Source organism: Oncorhynchus masou, chromosome 30 (genome assembly GCF_036934945.1).
Source record: "Oncorhynchus masou masou isolate Uvic2021 chromosome 30, UVic_Omas_1.1, whole genome shotgun sequence".
In the NCBI taxonomy this organism is placed as follows: domain Eukaryota; kingdom Metazoa; phylum Chordata; class Actinopteri; order Salmoniformes; family Salmonidae; genus Oncorhynchus; species Oncorhynchus masou.
Window position 1 is genome coordinate 38130827 of NC_088241.1, and position 19280 is coordinate 38150106.

The 19280-nt window shown below is 40.7% G+C and overlaps 1 protein-coding gene across 1 annotated transcript; it reads left to right on the top strand.

The window, feature by feature from the left end:
- Positions 1 to 580: 580 nt before the first annotated feature.
- LOC135522614 (inhibin beta A chain-like) lies at positions 581 to 15586 on the top strand. Its single transcript, XM_064949047.1, has 2 exons — positions 581 to 1493; positions 11954 to 15586. The coding sequence occupies exons 1-2, from the start codon at positions 1070 to 1072 to the stop codon at positions 12742 to 12744; spliced, it is 1215 nt and encodes a 404-aa protein (XP_064805119.1). The 5' UTR covers positions 581 to 1069; the 3' UTR covers positions 12745 to 15586.
- The last annotated feature ends 3694 nt before the right edge of the window (positions 15587 to 19280 follow it).

Below are 19280 nucleotides of genomic sequence, written 5' to 3' on the forward strand. Positions count from 1 at the left end.
GGGACTATCAGTTGTTCCATGTAGTGAATCTGTTATTCAATGCGTTTGTATGGGCATTTTATATATTTTTTGATACATCAAGGTGTATTACAATTCAAAATCAAATAGCTAAATGATCCTTGGTATGACCTTCTTAAAACAATTCCATATAGCTTAGTAGAACCCCCCCACCCCCGACTTAGACAGGGCTTAGACTATAATGGGTTAAAGAGTTTCAACTTGTCACACACTCTAAACACATGCATACAAGCAAGCCATATCAGAATTTCTCATTATACATCACTACAAACCAATGTCTACAAATCTATAAGACAAATTATTCAACAACCACGTGGTTGAATTTAACAGAAGTAAGAGGGGAATGAGCAACAAAGGATAAAACACATGTTCAAAAGTAGTTCATCAAATGTGATAGAAAAGGTTTGCAAGCCTTCCACTGTGAGGCACACAGCACAACCCCAAATAAATAAATAAAGGCACAGTTAGTGAAACACATGAGTCAGAAGTAGTGAGTTAGTAAAGGGTGGGATCAGGAGGGAGGAGGGAGGTATAATTACGGTAAGACACAGGGAGAGGTACAGAAGGGGAGAGAGAAAGAGAGAGAGAGACAGCAAAGAGAGCCCTGCCCACTCTCACAAAACCATTCAACTTGTGCACAGTGAGCACTCACAGACTTCTACAGAGACCTACTCTTCCCTGGGGTAACCTTCTGAGGACGACTGACCTTCCCACACAAAACCTCCCAAGGATCAGACATCATCTCCACTCCAGCACTGGCAAGACCATCTTCGGTCCACACCTCTCCTTCTTCAGCCATCTCTCCTTTTTAAACACAAGGATTATTCTTTTTCGTTCTCACTTTTAGGTGTCACTTTTTAAACTTTTATTCCAAGTCTTACAGCACTGCTGACTAAATTTATTTTTCCAGAGCTTACCTTGTCTGGAGGAGTTTTTAAAATCTCTTTTGGCAGAAGGACTGATATTTTTCCCCCACTCTCATCATTTCACCTACTGGTGCTCGCAGCGCTGCTCTCTACGTTGTCCCGGCAGCAGACCTGTCTAGTCCAGGATGTCTCCTTTGCCCCTGCTGAGTGGGATGTTGCTACTCTTTGCCCATAGCTGTTGTGGGGCCGGCTCTTTGTCCGTGGCGATGGGTGGTGGCCAGTCGCCACCACAGACCCAGTCCCAGCTGGTGCCGGAGGTTACCGACTGCCCTTCCTGCGCCCTGGCGCGGCTCAACGAGGAGGAGGATGGCAGCAAACCAGAGGTGGTGGAGGCAGTGAAGAGGCACATCCTCAACATGCTGCACCTGCAGGTGCGGCCCAATGTCACGCACCCGGTGCCCCGCGCTGCTCTGCTCAATGCCATCCGCAAGCTGCACGTGGGAAGAGTGGCCGAGGACGGCAGCGTCCAGATCGAGGATGGGGGCCACGGGCGCCCAGATGCCGCCGACATGGTCGAGACGACTGAGATCCTTACCTTCGCAGAGGCCGGTGAGTGCCACAGGTGTGTGTGTGTGTGTGTGTGTGTGTGTGTGTGTGTGTGTGTGTGTGTGTGTGTGTGTGTGTGTGTGTGTGTGTGTGTGTGTGTGTGTGTGTGTGTGTGTGTGTGTGTGTGTGTGTGTGGGGGGGGGATCGAGCATGAACATGTGTGAAAAGAGAAAAGGAGAGAGAGCGATAGACAGAGCAACAAGGAAGGTCCTTGTCTAAGGAGGCAAAAACAGAAAAGCAGCCTTGCTAAACACTACAAAGGCTATAGGACTGTAAACCCAGTTTGGCAGGTTTGCAGACCTAATTCTTTGAAACGACAGGCTCTCGACCTGCTTAATTCCACCTGTGTGAAAGAACAGTTTAACCTGTTGACTCTACCCAGAGAGCTGCTCCCACCCTCACACCTTCCCCTGCCACCCCTCCCTTAAGGTCCCTAATGACCCCCTGCTGCTTTTAAGAATACACAATTATCTGCTTAGAAAGCTCCCAGGCTTGTGTTCCTTAGCTCCCGTGTGAAGTTATTCAGAGTAGTGCAGTAGCAGTCGCCGGGAGACAGAATGAGTGTTTTTCTTAGAAATGGCAGCGACAGTGAATAGAGAGAGAGAGATATTAAAAAATAAATGTAAAAAAGGCTCCTCAGTTTAAAGAAAAAGAAACTCTTATCCAGGTACTGACTCTACTCGGTTTTCTTCTTCCACAGGCGGGTTTAAAGCCTGCTGTCTGTCGGGTGTAGAGTGGTGTGTTCAAAGGTGCTGTCAAACCTATGATGTGTAGGGAGATCTAAGTCTGCTCTGACTTAGATAGCCCAGGAGGGGAACATGGAGTATAGAAAAAGCTGAACTATGTCGGGCACAAGAACAATGTTCCTTTACCTCCCATAGCAAATTATGACTGCCATTGGAGGTGTAGAACATTTTATAGTACAGTATTTTGGAAAGGGCTATTCGGTTCGTAAATACAGTACTGTGCAATTGGTGAGGTGATCTTGAGTGCTCATGAATCTCTGTTGGATCAAGGGGGGGTGCTTCAATGAGAGTGTAAAGGATGTGTACTCCAAGTCATGACTGGCATTTGCAGTGAGTTCACAAGGACTTGACAGATTACATTTAGCGAACTACTGCAGTCGGCAGTCACACTCACACAACTTATGTTTAAAACCAATGGTCAGACACACAATGAAGAAAATGAGAATGTCCTTCATTGTGTGATGTCAAGTTGCTGTTCCTGTTATGTGATATAAAACAAACAAACAAGGAGGTAAAGGCAAAGAATTCTAGAAAAACGATGCATATTTTCAACGTAGTCTCTTCCTCTATATGGGTAGTTAGACCCAACTTTCCAACCTGTCCATTAGGAATTCTCTAAATATTAATTTTGAATATGCATTTTACAGTACAATTTGAAAGAGTTCTCATGTAGCTATAACAGGGCATTGAAAACAACATTTTTTTTATGTCAGAATTGGGGGAGATAACCATTATTTTTTTAGTTATTGATTAATGCATGTATTGGGGTTGAGAAAACAGAGTCAAGTTAAAAAAATAAAACAGTTTACCTCACTTCATTAGAAAATGCTAGCATGCTGATTACTGGAGCAAGGTTCCCTCCCCGATGTTCTCAACAGCATACACTTGAAATAAATGAACAGTTGAACCATTTAGGAAAACCTAAGTGAGAGTATGCACTATAATTAAACAAATGTTGATTAATTAAACATGCAATTGTAAGGCATCTGCAATAGGATTATGAGTTTGCTCAACTAAAATGTCAACACACAAACTTTCTGTTGTGAGCATCAACATATTTTTCTAACAGTGTGTCACCATAAATACCACGCCTCAAGCTTACATCAATATGACAAAGACAGACCTAATATTATTATATCAAAGCCTTAGCATAAAGACCAAGAAGCCGACAAAAATATACACTACCGGTCAAAAGTTTAGAACACCTACTCATTCAAGGGTTTTTCTCTATTTGTACTATTTTTCTACATTGTAGAATAATAGTGAAGACATCAAAACTATGAAATAACACATATGGAATCATGTAGTAACCAAAAAAAGTGTTTAAAAAAATCAAAAAAAATATTTGAGATTCTTCAAATAGCCACCCTTTGCCTTGACTACAGCTTTGTACACTCTTGGCATTCTCTCATCCAGCTTCACCTGGAATGCTTTTTCAACAGTCTTGAAGGAGTTCCCACATATGCTGAGCACTTGTTGGCTGCTTTTCCTTCACTCTTTGAGGTTCGACTCATCCCAAACCATCTCAATTTGGTTGAGGTCTTTGGATTGTGGAGGCCAGGTCATCTGATGCAGCACTCCATCGCTCTCCTTCTTGGTAAAATAGCCCTTGCACAGCCTGGAGGTGTGTTGGGTCATTGTCCTGTTGAAAACCAAATGATTGTCCCACTAAGCCCAAACCAGATGGGATGGCGTATCGCTGCAGAATGCTGTGGTAGCCATGCTAGTTAAGTGTTCCTTGAATTCTAAATAAATCACTGACTGTGTCACCAGCAAAGCACTCCCACACCATAACACCTCCTTACAGTGGGAAATACACATGCACATCCATACACATCCATTCACACACACCGCGTCTCACAAAGAGCCTGCGGTTGGAACCAAAAATCCTTTGGTAATGTTTTTTTTGCAGCAATTCGGCCATGAAGGCCTGATTCACACAGTCTCATCTGAACAGTTGATGTTCAGATGTGTCTGTTACTTGAACTCTGTGAACGTATCTTCAGCAGTAGAGGTAACTCTGGGTCTTCCATTCCAGTGGCGGTCCTCATGAGAGAGATTCCGTATTGACTGACCTTCATGTCTTTAAAGTAATGATGGACTGTCGTTCGCTTTGCTTTTTTGAGCTGTTACTGCCATAATTTGGACTTGGTCTTTTACCAAATAGAGCTATCTTCTGTATACCCCCCTACCTAATCGCAACACAACTGATTGGCTCAAGCGCATTAAGAAGGAAAGAAATTCCACAAATTAACTTTTAACAAGTCACACCTGTTAATTAAAATGCATTCCAGGGGATTACCTCATGAAGCTGGTTGAGAGAATGCCAAGGGTGTGAAAAGCTGTCGTCACGGCAAAGGGTGGATATTTGAAGAATCTCAAATATAAATTAGATTTTGATTTGTTTATCACGTTTTGGATACTATGTGATTCCATATGTACTATTTTATAGTTTTGATGTCTTCACTATTGAAAATAAAGGAAAACTCTTCAATGAGTAGGTGTTCTAAAACTTTTGACCGGTAGTGTATGTGACATTTGTAATTGAAAACATATCTCACATTCTTTGGTTATGCTCATGCCTACATTTGTCATTGATACGTCTCTTGGCTATGCTTTCCCTAGGTTTGCAAAGCTACCGTTAACTTACCAAAGTTACCAGAATCTATGGCCACTTTGGTCATTATAATTGAATAACTTTTACAAAATGTATTCATTTATAGTATTACTTTTATATATATGTGCCCATAGTGTTCATGAGTTTCTAGTGCATAGACCACATGGTTCAATAGAAAATAATCCAGTTAAAAATAAAAGCATCTTTATCAACAGTAGTATTATTTTCAAATAACTTTGCAAGTCTTCCAACTCTTCCAACTGCTGTTTTCAGTACTGCCACCGCTTTGGCACCAAAAGATTTACAACAAAGGCATATTGACATAATAGAGTCAATAAATTTAATTAACATGAATACAGTCATAATGATCATAGCCTGTAAGTCACCTTAAGAAAAGAGGGTTCCTCAAGGGTTCTTTGGGAAGAGTGAGGGTTCTATGTTTAACCATAACACCTCAAAGAACCCTTTGAGCCCTTCAATAGTTCTTTGCAGTTCAGGAAAGGGTTCTTTCCTCTTTTAGTAATTATAATATAAATGTGGTGGCTCATTTTAATATTTTGTGGCATGGTTTTCTCACAGCTCTATTTGTTGAAAGACTCACGTATGGCTTTACGTCAATTGAGAACTGATTTTAACTTGTCAATTAACAGAATAATAAAACCTATGGAATTTTAACAATATAATATGGCTAATCAAAAAAAAAGAACACTATATGTTTCTTCAAAAGGTCATTTTGATAACTTTAGGAAAGAGATCTTTATAGCACCATGAAGGTTCCATTTAGAACCTTATGAGCATGGTTCTTTATAGAACCTTTAAAAGGCTATTTATTGCAGCAAAAGGGGTTACAAGCCAAATAACCCTTATTTGGAACTATATAGAACCATTTGTTTTCAGTGCATAATAAATTATTCTCTGAATTCGATTTGTGATGAGAATTTGATTAGGCCTGACATTTAGTCACATTATCATTATTCAGAGTTGCTTCGACATCAGAGGGCTACTAAAGAAATCTCCTGTGTGGGACTCCTGTGTGGATCACTATTGAGTTCCACATTCACATTCGCTGTACTTGTTGGCTTATATATATATAAAAAAAACATAATAGTCCCTTTTACTCTAAATAGGCATTTGAATGAACTTTAGATTAAAAGGGAAGAGTGGCACTTCTGCTTGGGGGTCTTTAATAATAAATACTAAAAACTGTAAATAACTAGGGTTAAATTAACCACGCAGCAGGGGCATTCTGCTGCATATAATTGCTTCATTCAACGGAATATGGGGCCCAATAATTATTTTGGGCTGTTGGGACAGTATCTCATGAAAGAGCCTAGCTCACTGTGTGGAAAGTGCTGAGTGCTGGTAGTGCCAATTTCCGCTGCAGTCTGTGCCCACTATCCCCTTCAACCCCCCTACCCATGGAGTATAGCAATTAATTAAACATATCATCAGTGAAATTCCGATGTCCACATTTATATCCACATTTATCTTCTGGTAGCTGTGTCTCTTTAATCGCACAGCTGTCTCTGGACACCTTAACTGGGCTACATAGACTAACTATAGTGACTGCTAAGATTTGTTTGTGATTTAAGAAAAGAAGCACACTTTCTCATGAGACTGAATATCATCAACATGTACATTTGTATGTGAAACAGTTATTTTCTGCCTATTTGGTGAAAGTTAACTAATAGTTCCATTAAAATGCCCTCATCAGTCATGTATTTTACGTATCCAGCACTGCTATCAGTTATCAAGCTCAAGCACTCCTCTCACAAGGACTTTGAGGCTGAGAGGTCACATTCCACATCAGTTACAAAAGAGTCTCACCTCCTAACCATGTCTCTCCAGTAATAGTGAATTACTTTTAGATTGTAGTACAAAATAGCAGTCAATGGAAAGTTATTGTACTGTAGCCTAAATTGGCAAATCTCTTTTTTTTGGCTTGTTAACCTGCATGGTTGACAGGTTTAACTACTGTTTGATTTTGTCTCATCTCTCCATTTGGTATATAATGCAATGGACCATCAGTCCTGCTTAAAGCAAAAGACAAAAAAGTCATTTGCTGTTTTTTCCCCTCAATGCTGCCACTACCATTCATCCTTGTGCCGTGGCCAGAGCAATTAAATATGTTTTGGAATGTGACGCCAAAGCTCTTGACATCACCAACGGGAGTCTCTTTTCTGATCTCTTCAAATGAATATCATGCTGCCGAGGCCTACTCCAAAAGGGTGTCAAGAAAGTGTCCCGACATCGAGTCAGACGAAACCTTTATGGTTCATAGAGACTATTCTAGCTCCTTTAACGCCCAGACAAACAGAAAAGAAACAGCAGCCAGTATCTTCAGGCAATAGTAAAAAAGTAAGGGGGAAAATGTGATAAAAGTGCCAACTGTATATACTTTCACATATCTCTGGGCTGGTCAAATAAAAATAAACCGACTGGTGGATGATGCCTTTAGGATCCGGCTGGGGGTCTGGTGTTCTGTTGAGTCGTGTAGCTTTTCAAGCAGGATAGGAGGGCATCCACATTCCCATGAAGGTCATGGTGCCTCACTGAGAGGGAGACAACTAGAAGCCTTGGACAGGTCTCATTGACTTCCAATTCATATGGGCCCAATCACTCCTCACCTCACCTCTCCACCATGACAGCCCATGTGTGGCAAGGTTTCTTCTTGCACACTACCTACACCACAGTATTTATTGGCTTGATTCAGCCACTAACATCTGTGAACAGATATTAACCAGCGACAGAGTAAGCAGGAGAGAGGGATAGGATCAGGTTTACAGGTTAGTCAGAGCTTAGTCAGATCTATTGTATCTTCACATGAAGTCATTTGTTGTGACTGAACAGTCTTCAGGTAAAATGTGTGGCATGATTGCAAATCATTGGGTGCTTTTCCATCTCCTTCACTAATTACTGTTGTCATTGGACATTTGAATAGAGGATTTGAATGGAATATTCTTGGCATAGACCAAATAATATATATTTGGGGGGATTACAACCCTCATTTAAATAATTACAACCTGGCATTAAAGAGCAGCTAGATAGACATCAAGTCTCTCACTCTCCCAGTCTCCAAAGGTTAGGAGTCTGAGGAGGCTGTATTTCTCCCGACTTTGCTCATTGTTCTTGGGAGTGCCTTGGCCTGTGATGCCTGGACTGCGGTGACTCAGAGCGACTGCTGCACATCTTCCTGGGCTTGGGTGTCTAATTGTGTGCACAGGGTCATAAATCAAGCCCACCGCTGGTTCATCTCCTTCCAAAGAGGCCAGCACAGAGTGTTTTTGCAAGTGAGATAGTGGAGTGTGAGACAGAGAGGCTGAGAGTCCAAGGAAGCAAGTCAAAGAGGTAACATGACTGATGGCACCACTGACCTTTGCAATTTCTGTGGTCAGTCGGTGGTCAGTTTATCGACTCGGCTGAGATGGAACGTATCGTAAATGCTAGTTGGACTTTTTCCAAAGGGTTCAATTTGTATGCAGATGCACTCGGTTAACCTTGCAATAGTGCTTCTGGGAATGCTATTGGAATGATTTCAGGTCCACATGAGATAGCTTGTAACTTTTTTTTATCAGTCTATTAAAAGACAATTGCCATGAGCCCTACGATGTTTTACAAGCATTCTTAAAATGTAACTGCTTCAATTTGGTGGTGATAGCATCTAACATACATCCTAATGACATTCATAGAACACTGGGTTCTTTGCACAATGGCTCTCCAACATTGCTGTCATTGTCAGGGAACATTACTGGAATGTCTTGAGACCCACATATGGTTGTGTTAGAGCAGGCAAGTGCACCATTCAAGAGAAATTTGAAATTCAATTTGGGAAGAATAAGGTGCTGCTACAATTATGTTACCATTGTGATGATATTTTTCAAGACATGCATTAAAACTATTACTTATCAAGATAAGTCAACAACAACAAAAAAGTGGTTATATATGATGCTGTCCAGGATACAGTAAGCCATAATAGTTTTGTGCTTCATTTATCAAACCAGAACTCTTTCAAAGTTGCAGCAGGCAAACAGGAAAATGTGAAAAAGACACATTTTTCAGAGTTCTCTGTTTAGTCTGCTCTGAAAGTAGGTCTACTAACTAGTGGACGGAGAGTTGGCAGGTATTAAAGCTGCTACAACTACCTCCAATACAACTGGCAAGTCACGGGTTGCAGAAACATCGGATACATGTTTTATCGGATTGAGTCCATGTGAATCAATAGGCAATTTTGTTTAACTCCTATCAAATTAGGCAATCAAACTGTATAAATGAACTGCAATTTCCCTTAAATTGGTAAACAATAAACACCTCAAGCGTGTGTTATAGTGTTATCCCTCTTGTTATGGAAGTGTTGCCTCAGTGGTAGAGTGTTAGGGCTCCATACAATATGACTGGAACCTCTAGGGAGAGATCAAAGACCATTAGCCCTCCAAAGCTAAACTGGATTAAGTGTGAGCATATTGACTACATTAATTAGGACAGTATTTGGATAGAACAGGAACCCACCACTAATGCTCCTAAGCTGTCAGGTAATTCGGGCTCACCCCCCCCACTCCCTATTCTTCTTTTGAAGGCACGCAATGGGGGAGGTAAAAATGTGAAAATGTCATTTTCAATTTTTGTGTGAAGGACAGCTGTGCAAATTGTCTTTCTAATTGGCTAAATTCTTGTTTACTGTTCAGGGGTTATTGTACCGCTCTTTAGTTGATTCCAATTATTTTCTCACAACTTATTTCAGGAACCATGATGGGCAGCGATACACTCAAACCCACTTCTCAGGGCAGGTTTTCTTTGGGTTAGGGCCCCCTTGGGTTTGTACAGTCCCATTCTTTAGCCCCAGTGTAGGATTACGGAAGAACAATGACGGAGCCACCACTGGCAAAGCCAATTATTTTTTTGCCTGTGTTTGTGATGCAGACACTTACAAACACTTGTAAAAATCAGTCTGCCATAGAGCATGCTGGGAAATGTGATAATGATGGGAGTGGTTTTAGTTTAGCACTGGTTATTATTACCAACACTTGGGTTATTTTACACCAACACCTGAATCAACACTAGAAACGTTACACTGACAAATCAACACTAGGTTAACTGGCCAATTTGCTGTGTCGATTCCTTTGATAATGACATCACAGCCACTCTGAGAACATTCAGCTCATTCTTGTCTAGCTTTTCTTGCATGGGACTCCAAGACCTAAGGAGCGTTTTTTTAAGGAGGGGCCAGCAGAGCACAGGTGCTTGTGTACTGAGCAAGAGACAAAGGCTATACGTTAAAAGCTTATGCATAACCCATCATTAATTAGCTAAAAATCAGGGTAATACTGCATTAAATGTATTACCTGAAAGAGGTAGGCTAGGACATCTATATATCAGGCTATACAGTATTTCAATCTACAACAGGATAATCTATTTTGGATGCAATTTGAATGGAGTTGATGGAAAGAGAGAAAAACTGCATTCACGTGTTCACGTATGCACTGATTGAAAGCAACAATATTCTTCGAGTGGTAAGCTGTTTGAAAACTCTGCAGGTGCAATTAAAAAACAAGGTGAACCCGAATTCCAGATGGAGATGGGTAAATTAGACGTGAATTCTGGCTTTATATTACTGTAGCATAGGCTATTCTGCAGCAAATGTAGGCCTACCTGTCCCAAGAAAAAGCATTACGATAATGAGATGATACTGTAAGTCTACATGCATTGTGAACTGCGCTCCATACTGAGCTGGGCTGTCTGTCCCCACCCTGAGCTTTGATTCATCATTCAGATTCATCATGCCGTAGAGAAGCCAAATTTAGACATCACATATAATTGAACAGTTCAATTTCACGCCATACCGTTCATACATATAAAATTGTTATCATTTACTGGTTTCTCACAGTTATTTATCCTGGGAAATGGGAGTGTAACCGGGGTCCCGCCATTCAACCCTAACCCAGAGCCAAATGTAATATCAAGAAAGTGAGCTTCAAGCGTTGTTAAGACATCACATTGTAAAGATTTTCCTCTGTAATTGGAAGAGATTAGCTTGGACATTCAAAGTGATCTGTTAGGAGAAGCTTTCCAGAGGCGTGCTTGTGCTTAAGTCCCTGGACATAAGCCAGATTTGAGTCAGAGCTGGTAGATTTGGTTCACCAGCACGCCTCCCACAGTGGCACGAGAAGACATGTCACCACATCGCAAGTAAAGTCACATCTGCCTGTGAAAACTGTAGTTATTATGGGTAATAACTGAAATCCTTCAACCTCTTGCTGTATCTCTATGTAATACTATTGTGTACTTTACAGTATGCTGGCTGCCACCAGTAAAGGTGACACAAAGAGATTATGCAACGTTGTGGCATTTAAACCTCCCCAAAACATTTTTTTTTTAGGAAGAGGTGAACAGTATGTGATGGACAGTGCTGTTGTGTAGTGTCTTGCTTGTGAATGTGTGTGTGTGTGTGTGCAGTGAGTGAGTGAGTGTATACAAGTCGCAAAACATATTTGCATGTTGTATGCAAAATGTGCCATTCTACTGTCTCTCCTGTAAACACATTTCACTTTAATGTTAGCAAAGGACATTACAGATTATTTTCAAACTGATGTGCCCACAAGTATCAATGATGAACTGAATGAAGCAAATTTGGAAAAAGACAAACAGACTAGTGCCTTACTCTGCGTGGACTCATGTCATTGAAGTCATTAAATAAGTTATTAAATATAGAGACAGAGGCTAAAAATAAGGGCCTATTTTAAGTAATTAAATAAAGGTGAAATAAATAAATGAAATAAATGTCAATTACGGAAATTCTAATGATATGTGTGCCATCTCTAAAGTGACTCAGTCTGATAGATGTGGCCCTATCACACCCCACGAGACTCAGATGTGGCCCTATCACACCCCACGAGACTCAGATGTGGCTCAGATGTGGCCCTATCACACCCCACGAGACATCTGAGTCTCGTGGCCCTATCACACCCCACGAGACTCAGATGTGGCCGGTGCAGTCCAAGAATCAGACAGCAAAACCTTTACTTACACTGAATTGAGCTCAGACTTCGCTACAATGCTTTACTAATCGAATTCTCCGATCCTCTCTCTATTCTCCTCCTCTCTAGGTGACTCCCAGGGTACGGTCAACTTCCTCATTTCCAAGGAGGGCGGTGAGCTGTCTCTGGTGGAGCAGGCTAATGTATGGATCTTCCTCCGGCTGGCCAAGACCAATCGCAGCCGTGCCAAGGTCACTATACTCCTGTTGCAGCAGCGCCATGGCGGAGACGGCCATGAAGAGTCTGTGCTACTGGCCGAGAAGGCTGTGGACACGCGGCGCAGTGGCTGGCACACTTTTCCCGTGTCAGCCAGCGTCCAGGCCCTGTTGAAGGGTGGCGGAAGCATGCTCAGTGTGAAGATCTCCTGCCCGCTGTGCGCCAATGCTGGCGCCACACCCATCCTGGTGTCGACCAGCGGCAACCAGGAGCGTGAGCAGTCCCACCGGCCCTTCCTCATGGCGGTAGTGCAGCAGGGCGAGGGCGGCGAGCCACGGCGACGCCCCAAAAGGGGCCTGGAGTGCGACGGCAAGGTGCGTGCTTGCTGCAAGCGCCAGTTCTATGTCAATTTCAAGGACATTGGCTGGAGCGACTGGATCATAGCACCGGGGGGCTACCACGCCAACTACTGCGAGGGTGACTGCCCCAGCCACGTGGCCAGCATTACAGGCTCCTCGCTGTCCTTCCACTCCACCGTCATCAATCACTACCGCATACGGGGCTATGCGCCCTTCCAGAACATTAAGTCGTGCTGCGTGCCCACGAGGCTACGCGCCATGTCTATGCTCTACTACAATGAGGAGCAAAAGATTGTCAAAAAAGACATTCAGAACATGGTTGTAGAGGAGTGTGGCTGCTCGTAAAAGCCTGGCGGAGCTGCTGGGGCTTGGAAGTTGGTCTCATGCCCAGAGAGACAGAACTAAACGGAAGAGGCCCTTTATCTCTCTCTCTCTCTCTTGCGTGCAAGACACTGTCAAGACCGACTTTTATTTGGACTCAATGACTGGCTTGTTCTCCATCGTTGGCAAGTCCAGGGGGTATCTATAACTCAGAGAAATCTCTGTGGCACTTTCAAAAAAAATAAAAATAATATCTAATATATTTTTGTTACAAAACAAAGGGAGGGAGGTGAGAGGATATTTATGTGACCCAGATGCGGTGTAGTTGCTCCTTTCATGTACTGCAAGATGAGAGACCATGCGAATGAGGTGCCTGAAGAATATACAGTTGAAGTTGGAAATGTACATATAGCTTAGCCAAATACATTTAAACTCAGGTTTTCACAATTCCTGACATTTAATCCTAGTAAAAATTCCCTGTCTTAGGTCAGTTAGGATCACCACTTTATTTTAAGAATGTGAAATGTCAGAATAATAGTAGAGAGAGTTATTTATTTCAGCTTTTATTTCTTTCATCACATTCCCAGTGGGTCAGAAGTTTACATACACTCAATTAGTATTTGGTAGCATTGCCTAAATTGATGAACTTGGGTCAAACATTTTGGGTAGCCTTCCACAAGCTTCCCACAATAAGTTGGGGAAATTTTGGTCCACCGCACCAAAGTACATTCATCTCTAGGAGACAGAACACGTCTCCTTCCTGAGCAGTATGATGGCTACGTGGCCCCATGGTGTTTATACTTGCGTACTATTATTTGTACGTTTGGAAATTGCTTCCATGGATGAACCAGTCTTGGGGAGGTCTACCATATTATTTCTGAGGTCTTGGCTGATTTCTTTTGATTTTCCCATGATGTCAAGCAAAGAGGCACTGTGTTTGAAGGTAGGCCTTGAAATACCTCCACAGGGACACCTCCAATTGACTCAAATTATGTCAAATAGCCTATTAGAAGCTTAATATTCCAATATTCCAAGCTGTTTAAAGGCACAGTCAACTTAGTGTAATTTCTGACCCGCTGGAATTGTGATACAGTGAATTATAAGTGAAATAATATGTCTGTAAACAATTGTTGGAAAGATTACTTGTGTCATGCACAAAGTAGATGTCCTCGCCGACTTGCCAAAACTACAGTTTGTTAACAAGAAATTTGCGGAGTCGTTGAAAAACAAGTTTTAATTCCTCCAACCTAAGTGTATGTACAATTCTGACTTCAACTGTCCAAACTATGCAACTTGTCAAGTATTATAAATCTTTTTTTTTTTGCCTGTTTCATTTTCTCAACTGTTTACTTTTTCAAAACTTAAAAAGAGGAAGACTTGTTTGAGTGTGCGTGCGTGTATGCGTTCATGGTGTGTACGTGCTTGTGTGTGTGAGTGTGTGTTGTTGAGAGATACTTGAAAGAAACACATTGGACCAGATGCTGGAACCAAACATTTCTCTATGTATAATTATTATAATTTGCTATTGATAATAATATTATTGTTTGTTGTTTTTGTTACAATTTTGTTGAAAAACGTTACGAACGTTTTCAGTTTGCACTATACCAACATTCTGATCAGCCTAGTCACAAATATCAATGGTATTCTAAGAGAGGTTAAAAAGCACTTATGAATCAAAACATCTATAGAGCACATGAGTGTAAAACAGAGATAACGAGAAAAAAAGACGAGAAGATGTAATTTTGAGAACATATAGATGTATTGTTACAGCATTTTTTGACCACCAAAGAGTTTTTGTAAGTATTGCCAACCGTCATTGTGAGGCTGTTACAGATCACATGTAAGCATTAGCGTAGCCTAGCATCAGTGCCCAAACATTCCTTCTGCTCCTGCACAATGACTTCATTTCCCATAATGCTTCACTCTAAGCTATACTTTTCACAATACTATCTTGTTGGAGAGCAGCATATTATTATGTTATTATTGTATTATTATTTGATTATTATTGTAAAAGCACTTACTGTAGGCCAATTTATCATGTTTTGGCAGAAAATGAATGTCTCCATTGAATTTGGAAGTCTGAAATATGTTTCCTGAAATTCTAGTTAAAATAGTTTCATATTTCATAATATCTCGCCAAATATTGGAGGTCCCATCTTACACCAAGTAAAGGTTTTTGTTTGGAGAGTTGGTTTCTTTCGCTTGCCTTCGTACATCATTGTACATGGTCCAATTTCTAAAATTAAGCAATTAGAAACTTTGGTAACACTTTCTTTTACTGCCTGCTTTTTTTTACCAGCTAATTATTTACATAGTATTTATACTTTACCTTCTTTGAGATTCATTTGACGCAAGCTTCAATATGTAACACTTGTTACTAGTTAAAGCAGTGAGTTACCAGTATTATGGATATCTATTTCAATGTTGATAGTTTAGAAGTACAAGAAAGTATCCATTGCACATAGTTTCTTAGTTAGTACCATGTAAAGTGTACCAGTTTAAAATGGGCTGTAAAATAAATGTTACCAAAATATTCCCCCACAAAGTGTTGTCTTGGAGTATAGACTAATTTAAGAAACACATTCATGTACCATACAGTGTGCATTAATGCATACAACATCAATAGAAAAAAAAGTGGTTGTATTTGTTTTCATTTTCTTTTATCAATACAAAAGAATTTACACTGAAACAAGTGGACTTAGAATAAAACATATATTTTTTATTCTGTATATATTGAAATGCAAATACCAATATGTTGCAATGCTTTGTTGTACAAATCCAAAATGTGCTTGTGGCAAAGTTTTTTTAATCTAATTTATTTTGCAGTATTTTATTTGTTTCACTTCACCATTAAAGTTTAAAGGATGTACACTAAAACAGAAATGTGTTGTTTCTGGTTTTATGCAGTTTCTGAAAAGGTGTTCTACGCATGCTCAGTCCAGTATAATTCAGTATATTTGACCTTGTGCATGAGTACACACGCACACACACACACACACACACACACACACACACACACACACACACACACATACACACACAATTATGAATCTCAACAGAACAGCTTTGCTTTCCACAGAATTGTTTCATTTTATTTATTATTATTAGTGTTGAGTTAAGACATTGGTTAACCCATTCACAAAAAACACCAATGAGAGCAACATGAAAACCAAGGACAGGCAGATGTTATGGAGAGGATATTTTGCGAAAAAAAGCTTGCATGTCTACTTACTCACACAGCATATGGTGTCTTTCATGAGTAGACCTCAGCTAGCTCAGTTTACAATGATGAAGTAAGACAAGAGCCGAAACAAGCGAGACAACAGGGTTATGGCTAGGAAGGAAATGCCCTAGCCATGAGGACAGCCTTGTATTTCCTATCCACTAACCACGGAATGTGATGTAATGTGTGTGTGTGTGTGTGCATAACATTAGACAGACTTGCAGATTCCTCTTCTTAAAAGTGGAAAGAAACACCAATAAAGCCAAATTGGTCTTTGTCAAGATGACATGAAGCTGTGTGTCAGGCAGACTGTTTAAAAATAGAGCCGCCCCCACTTAATGACAAGGGGGACACCAAAATGGCTTGCAGATGATCATACTTCAATAGCTGAGGATCAGAGGGCCAGCAAAAACCACAGAAGGGTGTTCCCTTTGGGTGAGCAGAAGTTGTGGACCACAGCCTTTTGATGATCATTCATGTAAGACGCTTAAACCGGTGTGTTGTGCAAGTCTTTGCTGTTGTGACACAGCTAGTGGTGAAGGTCAACCTCAAACAGTGCAGATCCACCATCCTCCACTTCCTGTTCAAAGCATTGTATTCTCTCTTTCCTTAATAATACCCACACATACACAGGAGCACACACTCACGCTCCCAAACACTGGCAAAGACAATACAATACAATGCAACTTATATAACAGTGGGTGTCAGAACATTCAAAGGGTCAAAGTTTTAGGAAATGTATTTTGTGAAGTGTGTAATAAAAACAGTGTGTGTGTGTTGTGTCTATGCATTTGTGACTATTGAATGTTTGAATACTTGTTTGAATACTTCAAATATCTGTAATGTTACGTGTGGATTCAAGTAAAGTATTTAAAGTGTGTGTGTGTGTGTGTGTGTGTGTGTGTGTGTGTGTGTGTGTGTGTGTGTGTGTGTGTGTGTGTGTGTGTGTGTGTGTGTGTGTGTGTGTGTGGACGTAAGGAGGTGTGAACTTTGAAGTGAGCTTAGACATTGTCTTGTACCGAGAGCAACATTTTAATACTAATTGACACATGAGTTCACAACAAGACGCTAATTGACAGACAAGTCATTTAATGTAAACCTCAGCTCTTCTGAAGCTGACATAGAGCATGTCTCCCAATCAGCAGCAATACTTTCAAGATAAAGTTTATTACTTTCAATCATCAACTAATGTTACACTTTTGCGACAGCTGCTAAATGTCTGTCAACCATTTGTTCGCTGTGTTAATAGATCTGCATGTAATCTGTGTTTTCCAGGTATATTTCATATCAATCAAAGCACATCGTTATTTGATTGCATAGACTGGGGAGAGTTTTAGGTGAGAATAATGTGCCAACCATTCAGCACAATCAGCCTGCAGTCTCATACTACTGAATATGTACTATTGTCTTTGGTCGACTCGTAACATACACTGAGAGGACAAAAGATTAGGAACACCAGTTATTTTCATGAACTAGACTGACCAGGTGAATGCTCTGCTCCCTTATTGATGTCACCTGTTAAATCCACTTCAATCAGTGTAGATGAATGGGAGGTGGCAGGTTAAAGAAGGCTTTGAGACCATTGTGACATGGATTGTGTTTGTGTGCCATTCAGCGAGTGACCGGGCAAAACAAAAGATTGAAGTGCCTTTGAACAGGCCATGGTAGTAGGTGCCAGGCGCACTTGTTGTGCGTGTCAAGAACTACAATACTGCTGGATTTTTCATGCTCAACAGTTTCCGGTGTGTATCAAGAACGGTCCACCATCTTAATTAAGGACATCCAGCCAACTTGACACAACTGTGGGAAGCATTGGATTCAATAATGGGCCCAGAATCCCTGTGGAATGCTTTCGACATCTTTTAGAGTTCATGCCCCAACGAATTGAGGTTGCTCTGAGGGCAAAATTGAGTGCAATATCAGGAATGTGTGTTTTGTACACTCAATGTATGCAGTCAGTATATGTTATCAGAATCTATTTGATTTTCTGTTGCATGTAGAATCCTCAATCATCATTAGGCTTATTTTATTTTAGTGCCCAAAAAAGGGGGTTAAATATGGGTATAAAAAATATCTTTCAGATGTAGGACAGACACTTCAAAACTTTCTTCCTTCTGTTTTTTCACGTATGAATATGTTATTCAATATGTTTCTATGGGCTAAGAACAGTAAGAGCAAATTCAATGTTTCATCAACATTTTTTGTATATATATATTTCTTTTTACCTACAGAGCTCCTAAAATTCGAAATCAAATCGCAAAATGATCCATATTATGACCATCTAAAAACAATTCCACATGTTAACTTAACGGAACCCCCCTCCATCGAAAGGCTTAATTAAAAGATTTTCACAATGTTGCTGCCGTCTAACTCAATGATTTTTCATGAAGGTTAGGTTGTGCACGAAAAAACAGGAACTCAGTGTTGCAGGATGAACGACACCTGATCAACTTGTCACACCCTGACCATAGTTTACTTTGTATGTTTCTATGTTTTGGTTGGTCAGGGTGTGATCTGAGTGGGCATTCTATGTTGGATGTCTTGTTTGTCTATTTCTATGTCTGGCCTGATATGGTTCTCAATCAGAGGCAGGTGTTAGTCATTGTCTCATTGGGAACCATATTTAGGTAGCCTGGGTTTCACTGTGTGTTTGTGGGTGATTGTTCCTGTCTCTGTGTTTTGCACCAGATGGGACTGTTTTAGGTTTTCGCACGTTTGTTGTTTTGTTAGTTTATTCGTGTACAGTTTCTTTATTAAAGTAAAATGAATAACAACCAACGCTGCATTTTGGTCCGCCTCTCCTTCTTCAGACGAAAGCCGTGACACAACTGCATTTGTGATCTCCTGACAACACCAATTTGCATGTCTGAATTTTCTGTCATAGCTTTTGCACTTTTCATGCAGTGTAAACAAAACTGAGTGTCACTTCCTGACCTTAGTTCCTTTTGTATATTTCTATTTCAGGTTGGTCAGGGCGTGAGTTGGGGTGGGCATTCAATGTTTTTTTCTATGTTGGGTATTTCTATGTGTTTGGCCTGGTTCCCAATCAGAGACAGCTGTCAATCGTTGTCTCTGGTTGAGAACCATACTTAGGTAGCCAGTTTTCCCACTCTTGTTTTTGGGTGGTTGTCTTGTGTATGTCACCTTACAGAAGTGTTTTGTTTCGTCCATTTCACTTTGTTATTTTGTTTTGTGCGTTCGTTCAAATAAATTTTGAAAGACACTTACCACTCTGCATATTGGTCCGATCCTTCTTACTCTTCCTCAGACGAAGAGGAGATTCATTACAATGAGGGAGTTTTTGTAATGATGATGTCAGGATAAATTGCATCATCGC